Source organism: Pelobates fuscus, chromosome 3, assembly GCF_036172605.1.
Source record: "Pelobates fuscus isolate aPelFus1 chromosome 3, aPelFus1.pri, whole genome shotgun sequence".
Lineage (NCBI taxonomy): Eukaryota > Metazoa > Chordata > Amphibia > Anura > Pelobatidae > Pelobates > Pelobates fuscus.
The window spans coordinates 89,972,486-89,996,673 of record NC_086319.1 but is presented as its reverse complement, the minus strand read 5'-3'; the positions used below and the strand labels follow the sequence as shown (position 1 = coordinate 89,996,673).

General features: G+C 41.4%; 1 protein-coding gene across 4 annotated transcripts in view; it reads right to left on the bottom strand.

The window, feature by feature from the left end:
- The window catches only part of CSNK1A1 (casein kinase 1 alpha 1), a 38,657-nt gene extending 19,167 nt beyond the window's left edge, over positions 1-19,490 (bottom strand). For 2 of the 4 annotated variants that reach the window (XM_063447340.1, XM_063447341.1), the window contains exons 1-4: positions 18,929-19,490; positions 6,777-6,883; positions 3,088-3,214; positions 2,322-2,420 (exon numbers count right to left, since the gene is read on the bottom strand). In XM_063447340.1, coding sequence (XP_063303410.1) covers positions 2,322-2,420; positions 3,088-3,214; positions 6,777-6,883; positions 18,929-19,051 — 456 coding nt within the window. In that variant the 5' untranslated portion in view covers positions 19,052-19,490. The remainder of the gene's footprint in view (positions 1-2,321; positions 2,421-3,087; positions 3,215-6,776; positions 6,884-18,928) is intronic. The other 2 variants (XM_063447342.1, XM_063447343.1) reach the window with 2 other exon arrangements.
- Positions 19,491-24,188: the final 4,698 nt, after the last annotated feature.

Sequence of the window (24,188 nt, the reverse complement as noted above, 5' to 3'; positions counted from 1 at the left end):
TCCACGACTGACAAGCTGCCAACATGGCCAGCAATTAGCCAATTAGGAATGAAAGAAAATGGACAGCAAGCACTTGTTTCCCAAAAGGCCCTTTCTCAAGTTATCCTCCCCAATAGCTTTTAATAAAAAAGGTAGAAATCTACAGTAAGGAAGAGGTGTAAGGCATTTAGTCACCTGAAGAGATCACAGTGATAAGCATGCAGGGCTTTCTTCCTACATTAGAAAGTCTGGCATTTCAAATCATCCCTCCTGTTTGCCAGATATTTAGGGACATTATAATGCATCTTAACACTACTGGAACAAGATTACCACAGACTTGTGCCTATTAAGTTTAGTGTGCCAGGAATAGGACTGCATACCTGGATTCACCTATATAAATCTTCCTGGGTTTAGATAGTTGGAGACAAACCTATTTTTGGCAATCTAGGATGCAGAGAATGGGATAACCAATGCTCAAAAAAAAAAAAAATATATATATAAAAAAATATGGTGCTTACTAAATGATGTGTGGGGTAGGGACAGGGACACAACATTAACTTGCTGATAGTACAGCGCACCCCCTATTATATAGCCATATGCAAGATGGAATTTCAGGGTACAGATAATTTTGCTGGGGATAAGATGGGTAAATGCGTGGTAAGAGGTTTAGGGAAAAGGATGCGCAAATTAAAATATAAATCAACTGGTTTAAAATGAAACTAGAGTTCTTTATAGTTAATATAACCATTGCAGGTTATTTAGAGTATTTTCTTAGAAAACCAGTGAGGCCTGCAATGCATTTAGTAGTTAGATCTGCTCAAAGAAAACCAAACATTTGCCTCACACACAAATACACATTTCGAATCCTTTAAGTGATCCAATCAGAACTAGGAAAAAAAAAAGGGAATTTTTACTTAAGAGGATGAATTTTCTTTAGCATCGACTAAACAGACCAAGTTAGATTTACAACCTGCATATATCGCAGGCTATTAAAGTGCATAATTGAATATCTAAACTGGGATTGTTTCTAAATTATATTGGGCTGTCAGTTTAGGTGATTAGAAGTGCGTGGTTACGTTTATGTGAGCAGGCCTAACCAAATGATGCAGTTAGAGAAAGACTCCTCCCAAGCAAACAGAACCAAAAGGAAAGGATGAAATGTGCAATAAAGCATTCTATGAAGGTATGGTCTTTACCTGTCAACTCAGCCAAGTCTCTTGTTCCACGGATTTAAAAATAAAAAAGTAATATATAAATTTTTAAATAAAATGAAAGAGACCACTTTGATTCTGTTTTCAGTTGGACCATGCACCTTGGTCAGAACGTAAATCACTTAGAATATTCTGGCCTCAAGTTGGCATTCATACAGGCAAACAAAGGTAAACATTAACTAGAATTGAGAAAATAGATCACAGTAAAAAAAAAATTGTTTTTTATTTTTTAAATATAAACCCCAAAAACATGAATTGGCAATCTTGCTTCCAATAAGGTGGTGTACATTTGTCCCCTACTTAGAAAATTTCTAACAATGACCCCAGGGTGAAAAGTTAACCAGAAAGAAAAATAACGCACAGCATGCTTATTGATTTGCCAATTGCTGCCTGTCTGCCCGATTTATACATATTGACACTGTCAAGGAAGCATGTTATTTAGCTCAGTAAATTTTAATGCTATACAGCAAGGAAACAAAATATTGAAGAAAACAAACAAACAGAAAACACAATATAGCAAAGTCATGCAATAATATAGGCCTCAAAATGTGCAATAGTCACGTTTCAAATACAAGAGCAATAATTAAAGGAGGTATTTGCTGTGCCAGTACTACATGCAGGTACCCCCCACCCCGCCACAGGCTTATGCTTAAATTACTCTTTAAACACTAAGTTTGCAAATACAAATTTAGCCACTTTCCGTACAGTTTTAGCAAGGTTTATTGGCAGCTTTGTGTTAAACTAAAAAACAAGCCAAGGGCTCCAATACAAGAAAATTGACTATCAAGGCTACATCATGGACTATAAAGACTTGGATTATGGACCAATTGTGTGTTTTTTTAACTCCGTAGTATTGACACATTTCCTCTTTTAATTATATCTTTCACAGCTACATATTTTTTGCTTTAATTGTATCTAGACAGACCTAGAGAAACGTGCACATTACAACACAAAATTATGTTACGATGTGACTGCTTAACTAGGGCAGATGTAATGCAGACTTATTAAAAGATAAATGCACAAACACGCGTCAAATGCTAGTGCAACAAGCAATTTACAAAAATAAAAGCAGGCAGGAAATTGATTTTCAAATACTTAGACTTGCTCACTTAAGAAAACAAACAAACTAACCTTATTACAGTGACGTCCGATACCCATTAGGAAATTGTCTGGTTTAATGTCTCTGTGTATAAAATTCTTTGTATGTACGTATTCAATTCTACTGATCATCTACAAAAGGGAGAAAAATTAATTTAAAAAAAATATTTAATAAAGATAAAATGGTGGGTGGAAACCAAGCCTGCAATTCTACTTGCATTGTTTAATAAGCTGGAAGAACAAATATTAATGGGACAAAAAATAAAAATATATAGATTGTGTTACCTACTACCACAAAGGTCTTAAAAATTAGGGAATTGGGGTGGGTTGAAAGTTTGAAGATACAACAAGGCTTGAGAAGAGGTGTGACTGGATATGTGCAGGATAGAAGCAACATCAGAACATGTTGTAGGTGTAGTGAAAGGAAGTTGAAAGTTAAAGGGACAATAGACACTGACCACCTCAGCTCGTTGAGGTGGTCTAGGTGCAGTGTCTTGTCAGTTTAACCCTGTAATTGTTATTGATAAACTGCAATAATTACATTGCAGGGTTAACTCCACCTCTAGTGGCAGTCTACCAAATAGCCACTAGAGGCGCTTCCGGGACATTAGGCAATTTTTGGTCACAACGCTGAACGTTCTCATGCGGATTGATTTTATTTTTCTTTATTAAAAAATAGATCATTAATAAGTTCTGAATAAAAAGACTGACCCCACACATGTTAAGATAGTTCTTGCTCTGCTTTACGTCATATTTAAGGGTCATGAATTTGCTTATTTTGGGACAACACTGTACATACCTGATCTGCTAGCATTAGTACGGTCTTCATAGTAAATCTGCGGGAGCAAAAGTTGAAGAGGTCTTCAAGGCTAGGCCCGAGTAGATCCATGACTAGAACATTGTAGTCTTTTTCTTGCCCATACCATCTAAACAAAAATAATAATATTAACTGTCCAGTTGAAAAAGAGAAAACCACACTAAGATTTAAACAATCCAGCATGTATGTATAAACAGGTATATTACAAGATTCTCAAAGCACCCAGCACATACATAAGGCTAGTCTTGGGGCGCAAGAATTGAGTCACCGGCAGGTGGGAAGTGCAGAGCGCCGCGCCGCCCCCCCCCCCCCCCCCAAAGCTCCTTTAGGGGGTGGCCAAGCGCAGCAGACCGCAGTACAAGAGATAATGAGGCACACCACGGAGGACCACTAAGGAGGGGACACACACTAAAAAGTACACAGTGGGAGGGGAGAAGTACACCAAGGGGCATATCTTGTTGATATGCATATGATGATATGGGACCTTGATAATGCCATTTGGTTATGGTGTAAAGTAGTCCCAATATCTGAGCTTTATATATAAAAAAAAATTGTCAAGAGCCCTGAAAGAGGTAGGTTTCACGTTTATTATTTTTTTTACATATACTTCATTAAAACTAAATTAATATGTTCTAAATACTTAACAGGATTATTGCATTAGAAATTGTTGCAGTGACAAATGTCACTTAACACTGCTTTTTAACCACTATCATAGTGAAATTATTAATATCTAGTTTACAAGTTTCTCCGCCCACTCAGCTTTGACCTTTGTTTCATGCATAGCATCCAATAAAGTGAAAGCAATCAAGCATATAAGACGTAGTCTGGCTTTTTGTGTGCTTGCTACATTGTTTAAAAAAAAAAAAAAAATGTTTAATGACTTTTCATGTGAAGAGCAGAATAGCTGACTCATTGACATTTAGCATCATTATAAGCTTCGGTTCCCTTTTGGATTATCCAAAACAGCCATACAGTAGATCCGATCACATGGATTAAACTACAGGCTCTAGGGCTACACATAGTAGGTGAATATAAAGTTTAATTTAGATGCACCGATCTACCCACCCACCGAAAGCTAAGTTATTCAAGCTTTTGTCCGTTCTCAGTCTCCTTTTGCAGCTTTTTTTTATTGATCTTCCCACCCATGAGAAATTATATTTTTCTTCTAGGAATTGGCATTCCTACTGCTATAGTTGAGTTATCTGTATAAATATACATAGGGATTAAGGAGAGAGCGCAGGTAACTTTCTTTTCTTTGGTTTTTACCATATATTGGGGCTGATTTGTACTGTAGTCATTGTTGCCAGCCCAGTAGTGAAGGGAGTGAGCGCAGGACTTATCTTTTTGTATGTCTCCATCTTCTCACCATCCCCCCCATGTGAGGCAATGAAGGGCAAGTTACTTTCTGGTCTCCATTGGGAAGCACTTGCTCTGCTCACTTGCCCCGTTGTGAGGTCAGGAGCCGGACTAGGATGTCACTGCAGCCCTGGCATCAGTAAACTGCGTGTGAGGGAGCAGAGCAAGAAGAGCTTGAAGAATTCAGCAGCCACACTGAATCTCAGGGAAAGGATCCGCTCCAACTCTCCCAAAGGTAGGGAGGCCCAGAGGACAAATTGAATTAAAACAAATCATTTGTGATTGTGTGAGAATGCGTTTGTTTAGGTGACCAACCACCCTTCGATTGCATAGGAAAGGTTTTTACTCCCTTTTTCCACGCCATACCAGTCTTGCTGCAGTTGGCCCAGCCACCATGGGTGAGAGTTTAATCTCCACTAATCCAATGCTTTCCCATGGGAAAGCATTAGGAGGCTACTGCACATGCTGAAAACACTGCCAATCATTATCTCCTCATAGAGATGCATTAGAAAATGCATGCCTATGGAAAACATTCAGCGCCTCCATGGAGACTGTGGAGATCCTGAACGTAGGTGCAGAGATCAGATGCACCTCTAGTGGTCATCTGAGTGACTGCCACTAGAAGTGTAACTAGCTAGCAATATAAACACTGCCTTTTCTCTGAATAGATATCCTCTAGACACCAGAACCACTACATTAAAGGGACACTATAGTCACCAGAACAACTACAGCTTATTGAATTTGTTCTGGTGAGTACAATAATTTTTTTTAGAGAAAATGCAGTGTTTACATTACAGCCTAGGGATACCTCCACTGGCCACTCCTCAGATAGCTGCTAGAGGTGCTACCTTAAGCAGTGCTGCATAATGTGCAGCACTTTCATTCAGTGTCTCCAACCTCTGCATGCAGACACTGAACTTTCCTCATAGAGATGCATTGATTCATCTCTATGAGAAGATGCTGATTGGCCAGGGCTGTGTTTGACTTGTGCTAGCTCTGCCCCTAATCTGCCTCCTTCACAATCTCAGTCAATCCTATGGGGAAGCACTGATTGGCTCACACCACCACTGCTGATGTCAGCAGACATGGGCAGAAGTAGCAGCGGCAGACTTTAATACAAGTAAGATTTTACTATATTTAGGGGGGCTAGATTTTTCTTTTAACACCATCATGTTCCTGACCATATAGTGCTCCTTTAAGTTGTAGTTTTGACATTAAAAAATATATTTTTTAAAGTTGTTGATTAAATAAAAAAAAAAACTAAAAAAAAAACCGCTTTTAACTTTTTCAGCTGGTTCCAAGATTCAAAGAAAAAAAAAAAAAATCAGTCAAGCCCTGATTTAAGGCAGCGGAGGTTGACAACTTTCACTACATGTTAAACATACAGTAACTTCCTAATGCAACAAGATTTTGATGGATGCCACTGTTTTTTTGCAAATAAACACCAATGTTATAGTATTCAAATTTCCTTATTGTCCTATGATTGCTTGTGAGTTTGCAAATGCTGAATACATATTTTATTTGACCAGTTTGTAAACACAACTTAAAGGTGCAAGCCTTTCCATTTGATCTACATTGAAGGCCAATATTAAATTGGTGGTTATGAAAATAAGTAAATTACATGTACACAAACATTTGTGGAGGGGGAAGAAATTAAAAGATTTAACTTAACATCTCACATCTGCTAAAGCTGTAGAGGGCTTTAAAGAGTTACTCAAACCCCCATGACCACTTTAGTCATTTGAAGTGGTCATAAGTGGTAGGAACCTGGATGAGCAGTGTTTCAGCTTAAAACGCTGCATATCCAAATATTTTTTTGATTGTGTGCGGGGACTTGTTGCACCATGGCACATGCTACTTAGGCCCAGAACTCTATTCAGGGCTGCCGGATGACAATTCCGTGCATATTTTATGTCTGTTGTCAGCACGCATAACACACTGGCGACAGACTTAATAGCTTGCCCTCTTTCTCACACCAGTGTCCCTCCATTTCTTTCTATACAAATGAGGCACACTGTAATGTCAGAGGAGAGAGATCAGAATTAGTTTTGCCCAGTCGTATATATTAAAATAAAAAACCACCACTTTATCTGGGGAGAACCTATCAGCAATACCAAATGGGGCATTGCAAGCCTAAAGGGGCCAATTGTAGAAAAGGTTTAGAGTACCCTTTTAAACTTTGTTAAAAATGACATGAAAGGCACAATGGACAATATGGTTACTGCTTGCACCATTTAAGATGGCTAGAATATATACATACACACACTTTTTTTTTAAAATAGGACTGACTGAGGGAGAAATATGTTATTGCTCACCGGATATGTGGAATGCCAACACCTCCCTGCAAAATTTTATAAAGTTTGCTCTCATACAGCAACTGAGGGTGACGTGCTTTCTGCGATTCCAGCTTCACAGCAACCTCCTGGATAAAAAAAAAAGGATAGATAGATATGAATTACGTATAGTCAGACACAAAGCTTAAAGAGGTATATATACACACACACAAACATCTGAATATTGATCAAGCATTTAAAAATTTGATAGAAAAAAATATATATTACTACAATTGCTACAAAGGTCGTTTTTTAAAATGATAAAAATGGAACAGATTCTGTGTAATCTGGCAATAAACACCTAAATAACACTATTTATGGTATTTTTAAAGGATCACTATAGTGCCAGGAAAACAAACTCGTTTTTCTGGCACTATAGTATTAATAGGTCCCCCCCCCCTTGCCTTTCTCCAGCACCTCGGCGCTGGGGACTCTCCTCCTTCGGACGCCATCAGCTGAATGTGCATGCACGGCAAGAGCCGCGTGCGCAGTCAGTCCATAGGAAAGCATTCTCAATGCTTTCCTATGGACGGCAGCGTCTTCTCACTGAAAATCAGTGAGAAGCGCCTCTAGCGGCTCTCAATGAAACAGCCAATAGAGGTTGGATTAACCCTAATGTAAACATAGCAGTTTCTCTGAAACTGCTATGTTTACAGCAGGCAGGGTTAAACCTAGATGGACCTGGCACCCAGACCACTTCATTAAGCTGAAGTGGTCTGGGTGCCTATAGTGGTCCTTTAAATGGAACCAGCCTTTTGCCATAGTGTAAACAAAAAGTTCCATTGAACAATACTGGAGTACAGGTTTAAGATTTAAATTAAGTAAATTCAAGCATTAATATTTAACAACTCTAGCAATACTAGACATTAAAAGACCGTAGGGTATGGGGCCTGACTGCCAAGGGAGAAAGCTGCATAGTGGCAGAGCTACTCAACTTTCTGGCATCTAGCTTTAATAGCCATAATTTTTGGACACCATCCAGAAAGAGAATGGTGTGTACCAGCTGACAAACACTGCCACACACAGAACTGAACCAGGACCAATTTACTTGTCCAATGAAGGGATAAGGAAGTTATTCTCTTTAGATTTCTTTTGTAAATAGGGATTTTTAAAAATCTAAAAAGATAAAATTAAATTTTAAAAAACCCACAAAAACAGAAAAGAGGAAAACTAGCATGTCATCAACCATGTTAAAAGTTAGCCAGTAAAGGGGCGGAGTCTAGCTTATGAGCAGAGCAGACGTGGGGTATCTGAGGTCCTGCATTTTGAGCCCATTTTGGGGTAGAAAAACATGCAAACAGAAAACCAAACCCACGCAAGGGCAACATCTGAGCCCTGGGCCTGCCTAAACCACCTCAGCCTTTGGAGCACACCCTGCACAAGCTCAACGATATTCCGGAGCTTCTGGGCACGACTTCATGACCGGGCACAAGCTACCATTATGGAGCATGGTGCAGTCAGTATAGGAACCAACCTGTCAAAGCCGGACAGTCCTCCTCAAGGCAAGCACACAAGACCTGCACCTGTTCAACCAAAGCCAGTGCAAAGATCTCCCAGAGGCAATAATTTATTGACATTACCGCAAAAGCGGAAGACTGCTTGCCGACGATTGTCTTTAACAACCAAACCCCCTACTAGCTCCAGACAGAGCTGAGATTTGGCTCCTGGAAATACCCAAGCCCGAGGATTTGAGATGCAGACAGACACTCACTACAGCCTGGAGTTGGAAGGTAGGTAGGCACAACCCTGCAGTTACTCACCTGGATCTACTCAGCACCACACCAGCCTTGCAATCCGGAGTTGGCTGACCCCGGTGCCAGAGAACACACAACAGGCGGATGACATATGTGCACAGATCAACACGCAACTTGTTATTTAGACTATCCCCTATTTTTTAAGTTTCATATTACTTTCCTTACAACCCATATCCATAACTATGCATGAATATTAATACATGATATAAAAAGTGCAGGGAGGAGTAGGAGAATAAAGACACTGTGGTTTACCCTCATGACACTCAGCTGTTACAGTGCTGCTGGTTTCATAATTGCTATACATGTCTAGCCTAGTAATAGTACCGTTGCACAATGTGCAGAGATGGGTAGTACTTCGCTTGTTTCACCATAACCCCAAAGCACGCAGAGGCTGCATTTTCTTGAAGTGTGGTAACATGCACACTTCTCCCGCATACTGTCACCATTCACCAACCTCACCTAGCGCATGTTTGCTTTGAAACCCCTCATGAGATTTTATTACTACTCTACCTATAAAATCTATCACATATTGCATGTTGTGTATGTTTAGTTTGTTGATATCTACATTTAATGCCATATACGTGTACTGCAACGATATTATTGTACTTGCTTATGCTGATGTGGCATCGTAAGCTTCTTTGTTATCTTGTGCACAACAAAAATATTTTTTAAAAAGTTAACCAGTCTATAATGAGGTGACCTGCCACTAGAGACTGAAATCTGACATTTTAGTCCCTACAATAGTCATCCCACTTCATCCACTTGTATCATTTCCTGCACAACTGCTAGAACAATAAAATTCTATTAGGATCATAACCGTTATAGCGAACTTTAAGGAGTCAAGCAGAAAAACGAATACTAGAAGTGCTAGTTTCCCATAGCTAAATTCTGCAGTACAGGGATAGCAGTCTGAGTATCAGCTGTTCACTCAGTCAATTTAGTGCCAGAAGCTACCTTCTTCCTGTGCTAAACCCAGCATTTCAGGGCTCAGCTCACTGGCTGAGAGGGTGTCAGCTGATTACTCCAAGCCAGTCAGCTGAGCCTGGCTCAAGCAGAGAGGAGCAAGGGTACTCCTGACATTCCAATAAAATGTACTATAGTGGTAATTGTGCAAAAAGTGTTCCTTTAATAAACATTCTTTGCTACATTCAATGCATGTTACAACAAACAAGCAATATTTATTTGCATAGGTGTGTGCATCTGGCAAACTTTCCCTGTAGGCTCATAGCCATTAACCTTTCCTGCACATGTTTTAAAAGCTTGTATGAGCTGGTTTGTCAAACGAGCTTTTCCAATTTGAGTTTGGTAAACCTCCCACCATACCAAAACACCCACAACATGAAATACAATTGAATCATTCATTGGTCCCATTTTGGCTAGTTTATGTCAAGCATAATCATCTTTGCTCAGTGATCGTTCATTCAAAAAGTAACCCAATTACAAAATTAGGATACAGGTTAAACATTTTAACAGTCAGCAAGGAAGACAGAACAAACACATTTTGCACTTTGAAAGGCTTTTGAAGGAGAAAAAGAAAAAAAAGTTAGCTGCTGCATTTTACTTTAAAAAAATAAAAATTAAAAAAAGAGAAAGTGATTATGCAGATTTAGAAGGAACCTATAGTTCTGAAAATAAACATTCCCAGTGCTGGGACTCCTTTACTGCAGCCAACCACCCATTGAGGTCTTTCTGATCTTCTCCAACCCACACCTTCTCAGGTAGAAGCAATGGATTTGAGGTATGCATAAACATAAACATGCAGCACACCCTTAACCCCTTAACACCGCAGCCAAATGTACAAGTTGTGAACGAAACAAAATGTAAACAAAACCTGGCATTTGCGCTATATGTCTGTCAAACCGTAATTCACCTCTTTCATATTAAATGCACCCCCCCTTATTATATATCATTTTATTCAGGGGAAACAGGGCTTTCATTTAATATCAAATATTTAGCTATGAAACATAATTTAATATGAAAAACATGGGAGAAAATAAGATTTTTTTTTATTTTTTTAGTTCTACATGACATTTTAACTGTCAATGTCATAATACTGTTTACTTTTACTGCAATAAAATACACATATTTGTATTCAGCAAAGTCTCACGTGTAAAACAGTACCCCCTATGTACAGGTTTTATGGTGTTTTGGGAAGTTACAGGGTCAAATATAGCGTGTTACATTAGAAATTGAAATTTGTCAGATTGGTTACGTTGCCTTTGAGACTGTATAGTAGCCCAGGAAATAAATTTACACCCATAATGGCATACCATTTGCAATAGTAGACGACCCAAGGTATTGCAAATGGGGTATGTCCAGTCTTTTTAGTAGCCATTTGGTCACAAACACTGGCCAAAGTTAGCGTTAGTATTTGTTTGTGTGTGAAAAATGCAAAAAACGCCAATTTTGGCCAGTGTTTGTGACTAAGTGGCTACTAAAAAAGACTGGACATACCCCATTTGCAATACCTTGGGTTGTCTACTATTGCAAATAGTATGTCATCATAGGGGTAATCTTCATTATTGGGCTACCATAGGGTCATAAAGGCAACGTAAGCAATCTGGCGAATTTTAATGTGAAAAAAATGAAACACAAGCCTTATATTTGACGCTGTAATTTTTGAAAACACCATAAAACCTGTACATGAGGGGTACTGTTGTACTCGGGAGACTTAGCTGAACACAAATATTTGTGTTTCAAAACAGTAAAAAGTATTGCAGCAGTAATATCGTCCGTGTAAGTGCTGTTTGTACGTGAAAAATGCAAAAAAACGTCACTTTTACTGGCGATATCATCGTTGTAATACATTTTACTGTTTTGAAACACTAATATTTGTGTTCAGCGAAGTCTCCCGAGTAAAACAGTACCCCCCATGTACAGGTTTTATGGTGTCTTGGAAAGTTATAGGGTTAAATATAGTGCTAGCAAATTAAATTCCTTATACTTTCGGCATGGGTTGTCAGGCAGGTCCCGCTAATTGTAATTAATTAGGATACCTAATTATGTAAAATGATTACATAAATATATATGTGTAGAATTAATATATGTATATATATACATATGTGTATATATACGTATATATATATATATATATATATATATTTTTAAATATTTTTATTTATATATAGGTATATATATAGTGATATATACGTATATATTTATGTATATAGATATATATATTATTTTGTTCTACGTGTATTTTGATATAAATATATATATATATTAATATCACAATACAGTTAGAATGAAATAAAACACATCTATATATTTTTTAATATTTTATTTTTAATTATTTTTTTTATTTAATTTTTTTACGTATTTACATATTTTTTTTTTATATTATTTATAAATATATATATAACAATAATTATATATATATTTAATCAGTATCAGTCTACGTGTAATTTGATATTAATATATATATATATATATAATTAAATATATATTAATATTAAAATACACCTAGACGGTGTATGTGTATGTGTGTATATGTGTATATATATACTTAGATCATATATATATAATATATATATATATGATCTAAGTATATATATATTTTTTTCTTTTTACACTTTTAACTTAATTTTATTTTATTTTCAGCCAGCAGGGGGACCAACTGTCATTACAGTTGGTCCCCCTGCTGGCAATGCCTGAGCCAGCTATACCGGCCATGTGATTGTGAGGTCCTCGCAAGGACCTCACTCTCACATGACCGGGAGGGACCAGAGGAGGCAGATCTGCCGCGGGGGGGCTCCCTGGGAGTCCCCCCAACCGCGATCGCCGGCGTGGGACCACCGGCGACCGGGTAAGTTAAAAAAAAACGGCGGGCGTATATTTACGTCCTGCGGCGTTTAGAGCCGCTTTTAAAAGGACGTAAATATACGTCCGCCGGACTTAAGGGGTTAAACACATTTGATTCCCTGTCTGGAGGAGCGAGTGCTTCTAGTGGCATACCTCTCAACATTTCAAATGGACAAAGAGGGACACTTGATTTTAATGGATGACTGGATTGTGGCTCAAGAATTTTATGTGACTTAATTTAAAAGCAACTAAAAATGCCTTTTATTTTCACTCCTGCAATAGGCAAGACAAAACTGGGGATGTTCAGCGGATTCAGTCTTTTAAGGCTCCGAGGGAGTATTTTGGGGAGGGTCCAACTACATTTTTAAGGGATTTTCCTGGCACAATAAGTTTAATAGGTGTTTGTGGGTCCCTTCACACCCCGCATCCCACAGGGCTGAAGGGATTAAAACCCCTTCAATCAGTCACTTACCTGAATCCAGTGCTGATGTCCCTCACTTTACTTCTCCCAGTCACCTGCCTGACTGAATAATCTGCTGTAATGTATTGGGCTGGCTAATCATGATAGCATAGGATAGCGATTGCATGTTCAGTTAATACCAGAGTTGCGCAGAAATTGTGTTGCTTTTTCAAAATATTATATATACAGAATATCGGCAATCGGCCTGAAAAGGTGACCAATAATCTGCATTGGCTCTGGAAAAATTAGATTGATCAAACTGTAGTTAAAATGAAAGCACCACTGCTGCCACACAGCTTCACTGAGATTAAAGTGACACTATAGTTTGTATTTGTTCTGATAAGTAGAATCATTAATCAGTTAAGTCAGTTTTTACATTAGAGCCTAGTGATAACTCCAGTAGTCACTACTCAGATAGCTGCTAGAGGCACTTCTTTAAGCAGTCCTGCCCAATGTGCAGCCCTTCCATTCAGTGTCTCCACCCTCTGCATGCAGACACTGAACTTTCCTCAGAGACAAATTGATGCAATGGACCTCTATGAGGAGATGCTGATTGGCCAGGGCTGTGCTTGACCTTTGCTGGCTCTGCCCCTGATCTGCCTCCTTGACAGTCTCAGCCAATCCTATAGGAAAGCATTGTGATTGGATCAGACCACTTCTGATGTCAGGCATGCAGGCAGTTATGGGGGCAGAGGCAGCAGCTGCAAACTTGAATACAATGAAGATTTAAATTTTAGGGGGAAAGGGGGCGGTTTATCACTAAAGGGTCAGGAATACATGGTTGTGTTCCTGACCATATAGTGTTCCGTTAAGGGATATTCGTGACTACCAAAAAAACTGAATAGGTATGCCCCCAATAAACACATGAATGCATCTAATTATGCATTTTTTATTGGGGTTATATAGCTTGCAAAACATCCATTTCTCTTGACTAATGCCTTTTCAAGACCTCCCACTTGTAACCTCGCCCACACTTTCTGTAGCTGTCCAATCAGACTTACAAATGCAGTACAATGAGAAGTCTTTGCAAGCCAGGTTCTCTGGGCAATTGCAGTCTATCACGTTTAGCTCAACTGAGCTAACCAAACAAGAAAGTAAAAGGTTGTCCGCTTGAAATCCAGGAGGAAAAAAAAAAAAAAAGGTACATTTTTATTTAAATCTGCACATTGTAAAATCAGGAAAAGAGGAGGGGGAGATTCTTAAAACTCTGGCCAACACCGGCTGGGAGTATCGGAAGTGTGAGGTGAAACCTGCAGGTTGGCAACAAAACCAGAGTCTCCGTCATAGAGGAGGTTTTCCCTGTTTGGGGAAGTGCCTACAAACAGGGCAAATCAGCTAACTTGTGCCGATATTCTGTACATTTAACGTTTTGAAAAGTAACAGTTTCGAAACAAATCTGGCATTAACTAAACATGCCAAGCAATCACACTCCTAACATGATTCTGTCTGCCATCCCAGTACATTATTCACCTGTGCACCGCAAATGACGACTCACAGAAAGGGGTGGTTAGGTCACGATGTAGGTTTCATAAGCAGTCAGCTTGAGTTTCAGGATGCGGGAGACTGGTGCGTGAGACTGGTGACTGGGAGAGGTGATCAAGTTATTGGTAATATCTAAGTTACATGGTCGATATTGATTATTGGTAAATTACTAAATATTGTCTAATAATCGGCAGAATCAATAATCTGTCTATCCCTAGTTGGGAATACATTTTTCTATTCCCAACATTAAAATGTTCCTTTAAGGAGTAACTTAGAATAACTAAAGGTTTTCTAAATATAGGGACACTATAGTAACCAAAACTTTAGCTTAATGAAGCAGTTTTGGTGTATAGAACATGCCCCTGTAGCCTCACTGCTCAATCTTCTGCTATATAGGAGTTAAATCACTTTGTTTAAGAACCCTAATCACACCACCCTGCATGTGACTTGCACCGACTTCCTAAACAGTTCCTGTAAAGAGTCATCTAATGTTTATCCTCTCTTTATTGCAAGTTCTGTTTAATTTAGATTTTCTTCTTCTCTGCTATGTTAATAGCTTGCTAGACCCTGCAAGAGCCTCCTTTGTGTGTTTAAAGTTCAATTTACAGAGCAAGAGATACAATTGTTTAAAGGGACACTATATCACCTGAACAACTACAGCTTAATGTAGTCGTTCAGGTGAGATCTATAGCTCCCTGCAGGCAATCTAATGTAAACACTGTATTTTCAGAGAAAATACAGTGTTTACATTGATTGATAGGAATACCTCTGATGGCCGCACTCAGAATGCCACCAGAGGGACTTCCTATCATGTATGGCCCTAAAAAGGCCATGTACACGTCAGACGTATTAAAATACGTGTGCAGGAGAGAGAAGCCGCGCATGCGCACAAGAAAACAATGACGCTTCCAAATGGAAGCGTCTGATTGCTCCCTGCTCGCGCATTTCGTCATTTTGACAAAATAGGGGGCGCGGCTTTACAAGGCTCACGGCGCTGGAACCAGGTGAGTAAAAACGGCGGCCTGGAGAGTCCCTTTAAGGTAAATTACATCTGATTGAAAGTGAAACCAGTTTTTTTTTCCATGCAGACTGTGTCAATCATAGCCAGTGGAGGTGTGGCAAGGGCTGCATGATCAGAAACAGTGATTTAACTCCAGTAAAACCCGAGAGGCATGATCTATAAACAAACTACTTCATTAAGCTCAAGTTGTTTAGGTGTTCCTTTAAATATCAAACCATTAATTTAAGGAATCCATAGGCTATACCAGGGATTGGCAACCTTCAGCACTCCAGATGTTGTGGACTATATCCCATATAATGCTCTTACACCCATAATGCTGGCAAAGCATGGGAGGTGTAGTCCAAAACATCTGGAGTGCCCAAAATTGCCTATGCCTGGGCTATACCAACAACTCCAGTCCAACCTCTGCAGCTGCCACGGCAATGTGGGAAGCTACATTTCCATGTAATCAAGCATCAGTCCAGCATTGGAGTAAAATGCTAGCATGAGCATGCATGTCCAGTCAATTTCCATATTATTAGGGCTACAGAGTAGACAGGGAGAAACCTTGTTTTTGCCAAGCAATTCCAAAATTGACAAAAGTGGGAAGATGGTGACAAACTTATAGTAACAAAGTAGTTTTCCTGGCACTATAGGGTGTAAAACCTTCAGCCACTTCACTAAATCCAGCGCTGGGTCAGACTCCGCCCATGCTCCTCCGCCAACATCAGCCGACAGGGAAGACCCAATGTGCATGCATGCCAACGGCCGCGCGCATTAGACCTCCCCATAGGAAAACATTCAATGCTATGCACGAGGACCTCCAGCGTTGCCAGAATCCACCTTGGATAGCATTGAATAAGGCTTTCCTATGGGGAGGTCTAAAGCATAAAGGCCATTGTCGCGCATGCGCATTAGGAGCAGGAGCGGAGATTGACCAAGAGCAGAGGGAAGACAACGCTGGATTCAGATTAGTGTTATTTAGTTATTAACCCCTTCAGCAACGAACGTGGGATGGGGACAGGAGGGGGGCACTCCAGGATCCTCTAGTGAGATCCCTTTAAAAAAGGACCCTTACTTTCTATGAAATTCCGCCACTGAATAATACATTGAAAATCACTCAATACAATTTTTAGAAAAGCATGCTGAGCGTGAGGACGTCCAGTGTCAGATAACGTACCAAAAGTCCATTTAAATTCCGGAAGCCCTCTAGTGGCTGTCTGGTAGACAGCCACTGAGAGCAGACTTTGAACTGCAATGTTTTACATTGCAGCACTAGGTGCAAAAGGGACACAGCACCCAGACCACTTCAATGAGCTGAAGTGGTCTGGGTGCCTACAGTGTCCCTTTAAGTAACATTGTAAAACTGAAAAATAAAAAATTAAAAAGTTTGTGCACGGTTTCCTAATCTGTATGTTAAAATATTTATTGGATGAGAGCTGGTGCACTCATCCAATGACCAGCGGGATCCAGTTCATGCAGAGACCAAATGTTTGTTAAAAAAAAAGGATAAAAAAAAATAAAAAATCATGTAAGTTGGGAAGTGTCAATGAATATTTGTATGTGTTTTCTACTCAATATTGTTTTTGGTTCATGATGTCCAAGATTAGTACTATGCTTTCCAAAAGCATCTATTGACCGTCAAGGAATTTGGGACATCACATACAAGGAGTTAACACATTTGGGTAAGAACTTTACCTTTTTAAAGCATTTGAGGTACGTAAGTTCAGTTTACAGATTTTATTACATGTATACATCAACAATTCGTGGCAAGGTATACTCCAAGGAGGAGACAAAATTAAAACCTGAATGATGCATTTGACAGGTCCTCCATTATTGCAAGATTATTCATATGCACAGTGCAACTGCTTTCAGGTAGTTGGGGTACATACAGCCAGTGATTATTCAATGAGAAAAACAATCAACCTAGGCAAAGAAAAGGTAACTAAACAGTCACTCCAGCCATGATTATGCTAGTACTTCACAAATGCAACCTGGTTACAGATATGGATTGGCTGGCATAATATCCCTTTAACTACATACTAGATGTACCATATCACATATCTAGCATTGCAGTTATGAGATGCAGCACCCAACTGCAAATCTTGTTAAGTAGAAAACAAGGAAGACACTTACACTGCTACTCCCATCTTACAAAAATAAACGCATACGAGTACCCATAACGTATTCAGATAGGTGGTGCCAAAATCAATAAGCCCTTTCACTGACACCAGACCACATGACAAAAACAGTGAAGTCTTAGAAACATTGCAAAGTGTCAACATAATGCAATGCATACTGAATGCAAATAGTGACCAATGACAAAACAGCAATACATTTAGGACACCATCTGAAGACAAAACATAAGTATGTTGGTACCATTACAATGCAACGCCACAGTTTAACATACAGCGCAGGCCCTTACATTTTGCAAACTTGGATGGTTAGCTCATATGAAAAAGGCCCTATTCAGCCCTGTAACTAATCTCAACGTATCCTACCTGGTAAAATATTTTATAGCTAAATAGATGTATTAGTTTTTGTGGGGGGAAAAGAATCCCTAGTTATCAAAGTATCCTAAATTCAATTAAAATTTTAACGTAAAAGACTCTCTCCATAAACTTAATACAGGACACAGACATGTTGTTCTGCTGACCCAGTGCAGCACTATGGACGTTCAGGGAGGTAATTATGGGTGTAGTCCTTGCTAGGTCCGCAGACCCTCACCTATGAACCTCACACATGACAGGCAGATTTGGGTGGGGGGGGTCAGTATACCCAATGTAGCACTATCGATGTTCAGGGGGTAGATCTTGCTAGGTCTCCTATGAAGCTCATACAAGGCACAGGCAGGGGGCCCCAGTGTAGCACTATGGATATTCAGGGGGTAGTTACGGGTGCAGATCTTGCTAGGTCTCCTATTAAGCTCATACATGGCACAGGCAGGGGGCCCCAGTAGACCCAGTGTAGCACTTTGTTCAGGGGGGTAGATATGGGTGCAGATCTTGCTAGGTCTCCTATGAAGAGGATATATGGCACAGGCAGGGGGGCCCCAGTGTAGCACTATGGATGTTTAGGGGGTAGTTATGGGTGCAGATCTTGCTAGGTCTCCTATGAAGCTCATACATGGCACAGGCAGGGGGGGCCAGTGTAACACTATGTTCAGGGGGTAGTTATGGGTGCAGATCTTGCTAGGTCTCCTATGAAGCTCATACATGGCACAGGCAGGGGGCCCCAGTAGACCCAGTGTAGCACTTTGTTCAGGGGGGTAGATATGGGTGCAGATCTTGCTAGGTCTCCCATGAAGAGGATATATGGCACAGGCAGGGGGCCCAGTGTAGCACTATGGATGTTCAGGGGGGTAGTTATGGGTGCAGATCTTGCTAGGTCTCCTATGAAGCTCACACATGGCACAGACAGGGGGCCTCAGTAGACCCAGTGTAGCACTATGGATGTTCAGGGGGTAGTTATGGGTGTAGTTCTTGTTGGGTCCACAGTGGCCAGCAGGGGGCAGTGTCAGTGTGAGCTGCCAGTCTGTCCCAGCAGTAGGGGTACCTGGAGGTGAGATTAATCCCCAGCACAGTAATGGCGGAAGGAGAGCTGGGATTGGGTGGGTGGGATAGGGGGGGATTATTACCTCGCCATTGGTGATATTGATTGCCAGGTAGATATCCCCGAACGAGCCGGAGCCGATCTTCCGGACCAGTTTGTACTTTCCCCCGACGATAAACTCGGCCTTGGAGCCGCTGCTGCTCGCCATGATCCAGGGGAGGAGGAGGGGGGTACACCCCGGGAATCAGGGGGGCCGGGAGGGGTAGAGAATGGACCGAACGGCGGGGGGAGGGGGACACAGCCGCCCTGTAACACTGAGGCGATCGCCGCCTTTCTTTTGTTCGGTAGGTCGTCACCGGGGAGCCGCTACGATGCCAACGCGCTCCCCTCACGCTCTCCGTCACTCTCCCTCTCCGGGCAGCCTGCCGCACCCCTAACAGTCCTGGGATTCAACCTCGTCTTCCTTCCGTCCCGCTGTCACAGCCGCAGCCCCGCCGCTCCTCCTCAGGCCGCCATCTTGTGGCTATCGTCTTCCTACACCCCCCCTTTTCCACTGAGAGAGTGTGTCTCTCTCTCTCTCGCCACAAAATGCCCTCCTCCGCAGGCGCGGTGCACTCTGGGTACAGAACGAGGAGTCGACCCTAACAGAAGGGGGGCGGGGCGATGACGCTGACTGGTCTCGCGCGCACACCCCGCACTGCTCTAATAAAGCGTCGGCGCCATATTGGTGGAGGAATTACACCTCTATGGTCGTTAGTTTAACCCCCCACCCGTCTCAGAAATGGCAAACGGCGTTTAATTAGTGCTCAATACTTTTATTTCTTAACGCACATCCTAATTTATTTTATTATAGAGTTTATCATGTGTTTTTTTTTATTTTTAACTTTAATAAACATGTTTTTACAATCCATGTATGGTTTTTTTCTGGGTGTTTTTTTTTTTTTTTGTAACACCATTATTGTGATCTCGTTCAGTGTTTCACGTTTTTGTTCAATGACAATAAAACAGTGAGTGAGCCAAATTGGGGGCTGTAGGAGCAGCAGACAAAATGGCTTCTCCTGTCATAAACTGCCGAGTCTCCCGAGGACAAGATGGCGGCGGCGGCGGCTTGCTCCCCAGCAGGGAGTGAAACCTGTGCTCTTCGCAGGTGAAAGGAGGAAAGCTGACGGTTGTTTTCCAGCCACTCCTTGTCCCCCGGGCAACAGGGTTGGGCTGCTTTGCATTGTCAACGTCATCCTGTCATCTAATGGGAGAGACTTTAAAACCTTCCCTTTTTTTTTCTCTTCATCTGCCCATCATTAATAAGCTTGTAAACGGTGATACTGGAGCTTATTCACTAAACAGTGAAATGCAGTCAGTTAGAAATCTCATATAAGAGACTACAATACCAAAGCTGTGACTTTAGCTGAGGATGAGAACTTTTTCCTGATCAGCTAATTTTTTTGGGGGGGAGACTAAATTCTGGATTATAATATTGAAATTTAACACAATATGGTGTTTAGTAAAGGCACCCTGCGAGATCCCATTGTACAGCAGATTTTGTTGGCACTTTATAAATAATATTAGAATTATTTGTGGAACAATCAACTGCTGGGAATTTCCAGTGAATTCTATCTTCAAGGACAAGATAGGAGGAAGAAAACAAAAAATCTTCATGTCAGCTATCTTTTTATTTTTGAATATCTTGGCATACAATTTGAAATCAACTGTGAATTATCAGCAGTTCACATCTGATGCATTTTATTAACACAAGGTCAAATTGTATCAGGCTGAAATCCTAATGATTTGAAAAAATAGCCAACCTGTGATTATAGGTGAATTGGAATTTTTATTCCAGATCAGCTATTTGCACTCAAATTTGTACATTCAGATTTTAAATTTGTTTCAAATCAAATATCAGTTTAGTGAATAAACCCTTTTAGTGTATAGCTCTACTTTTCTAACAAAGACAGTCTATTCTAAGGAGTCTCTATGGCTTGGTTAAACAAAGAAACCATAACATACATGCTGAGACACAAAGGGTGTGTTTACTGAGGTATCTGGTGACTTGGATCCCTTGATTTTGTAGTTTAAAGGACCAATGCAGACACCGTCACAACTTCATTGCAATTAAGTTTTTATGCTGCAGTGAGGTTCCTGGCACCCGTTGAAGAGGTTAAACTGTTGATGAACGATTTAGCCCCAAAGTATTCAAGCAGTCACCTTTTCGCCTTGCCCCGAACGTCCTTTTTATGTCCGAGGCTTCAGATAGTAAGCCTCTGACGGGGTGCCGCATATAGGTCCAGGCGTCAGCTGAATCTATCAGCCTATTGAGAAAATAAGCTTATTTACTTTCTTTTCACAATGTGGAGATACTGGTAGACTGAGAGCATAAGCTTTTGTTTTCATCCCGTCTTTGGTGCCCAGTCAGACATAGAGCGAAATTTTAGGGATAGGACAATCCGATGGCAGATATTGTGGTTAAACCATTCAGGTAAGCCAGCAGTACCTGGGACCTACTTGCATCATAACAACTTCATTCTGATGAAGTTATTATAGTGCCCTGAGTGTTCCTTTAAGTATAAGAGCAACTTTATTTTTTTTGCTATGTGTTAATTTAACAGTTTTCTCATTTTACTCATTTAGCGCACAAACAGGTAGTTTTATTAAGCACATTTATGGCTTTTATTTTATACTCTAGATCAGGGGCAGGGCCGGTGCAAGGATTTTTGCCGCCCTAGGCAAAACAACATTTGCCGCCCCCCGCCCATATGTCCTGCCCACCATGTGACATCACAATTCCCCGCCCATATGTTCTGCCATATGGGCCAATGCCAGTGCTGCACACAGTGTCTTTTATCTGAAAAGACAGTGTGTTTACATTAAAAAGCCTGCAGGCACAGGCTATAGACACTAGAACCACTACATTAAGCTGTATTGGTTCTGGTGACTATAGTGGCCCTTTAATGTGAGGTAAATTAGAGATTAGTTCCACTAATAATATATTGGATTGCCTACTTACCACCAGATGAGGACAAAAGGATGATGGTGGGCTCAGGCTGCAGTCTGGCTCCACGGATCTGGTGTAGAAGGGGCTCTCTGGAAACTGTTTGCAGGGCCGCCACCAGAAATTTTAGGGGCCCCTAACTCAGCTCAAGGTCTGGGCACCCTGGGGCCCGCCTCCAATCCCGCCCACAGGGTCCACCTCCAAATCCCGCCCACAGGAATACACACACAGACACAAAAACAAACACTGATACAAAATGACACAGATATACACACACAAAGATACATACTAACAGACATACACGCATATAGGCATACGTACTGAGACATACACACATATACAGACACACAGGCATACATAGTGACAGACACATACTAACATACATACAGACACACATGCTTGAAGACATACACATACATACACCGACATACATACACACAGACATACATTCATTCATACTGGCATACATACATATATACATACATACAGACATACTGACATACTGACAAACATACATTCATACAGACACTGACATCCATACACACACACACATAGATACACAGACATATATTCATAATGGCATACACGCATATATACAGACATACTGACAGACATACATACATACATTCATATATACTGACATCCATACACACATACACATACGTTCATAATGACATGCAGACATACATTCATACTGACATACATGCATAGATACAGACATACATTCATAATGACATACATACATAATGACAGGGGTCATCAAACTTTTTAAACAAGGGGCCAGTTCACGGTTCCTCAGACACTGTTGGGGGCCGGACAATAAACAATATGAACAAATTCCTATGCACACTGCACACACACGCATAAGGACATAAATACACACACACACATACTGACATACATACATATATAAACAGACAGACACAGACATATACATACATATTGAACTACATACAGATACATACAGTGGCGTACACATGGCCCAATGGGGCCCCGGTGCGAAAATTGATCCGTGGGCCCCCTGCGACCGCGGTATGTACGCCAGTGCATGCAGATGCACACACACTTAAAGGACCATTACAGACACCCAGATCACATCAGCTCAATGAAGTGGTCTGGGTGTCAGGTCCCTCTAGTTTTAACCCTGCAGCTGAAAACATAGCAGTTTCAGAAAAACTGCTATGTTTCACTGAGGGTTAATCCAGTCTCTAGTGGCTGTCTCACTGACAGCCGCTAGAGGCGCTTCCGCGATTCTAAGACACTGAACGTCCATAGAAAAGCATAGAGTAATGCTTTCCTATGGGCGGTTTGAATGCGTGCGCGGCTCTTGCCGCGCATGCGCATTCGGAGCTGAGAGGCGGAGGGATCCCCTGCGCCAAGGGAGTCCGGCGCTGGAGAAAGGTAAGTGCTGAAGACACACACACACACACTCACGAACAGACGCATACACACTAGCTAACAGACACACACATTTACTGACAGAGACACACTCAGCAACAGACATACACACTCACAAAACATACACTCTCACTGACAAACACAAACTCACTAACAGACATCAAACAGACTCACTAACACACACACAAACACACTCAGTAACAGACACACACAGTAACACACTCACTGACACTCACTAGCAGACACACTCAACAGACACACTCACTGACACTAGCAGACACACACACTCTAACACACACACTAACACTCACACTAACACACTCAGTAACAGACACACACAGTAACACACTCACTGACACTCACTAGCAGTCACAAACACTCTAACACACACACTCACACTAACACTTACACCAACACCTCCACACACGTTTTTGTTTTTGTTATTTAATCCCCCCAGCCTCCTTACCTTTTGGAGTGCTGAGGGGATTCCCTGGGGATTCCCTGGGGTCCAGTGGTGCTGCTGGGCTCCTGGGCTCCTGGGGGGGCCGGTCACCCGGCGGGCAGTCAGGCTGGCGGGCGCGCGAGGGAGCACTCTCCCCTGAGTGCTTCCTCTTCAGCTCCCTCGCGCGCCGCGTACTGATACCGGCGCCAGAAGATGATGTCATCTTCCGGCTCCGGTATCAGTGCGGTGCGCGAGGGAGCTGAAAAGGAAGCACTTAGGGGAGAGTGCTCCCTCGCGCACCCGCAGGACCGGCCGTGGGGTGACAGCAGGGCCAGCCTCGGGGGGCCTGGAGGTGGCCGGCTCTAGGGCCCCCCAGGAGAAGAGGCTGGCCAAGTGGCTACATACCGGGTCGCAGGGGCGGCCGGGCCCCCCGGTGGGCCAGGCCCGGTCACAGCCGCGACCCCTGCGACCCTGGTATGTACGCCACTGGATACATACAGACAGACATGTATACATACA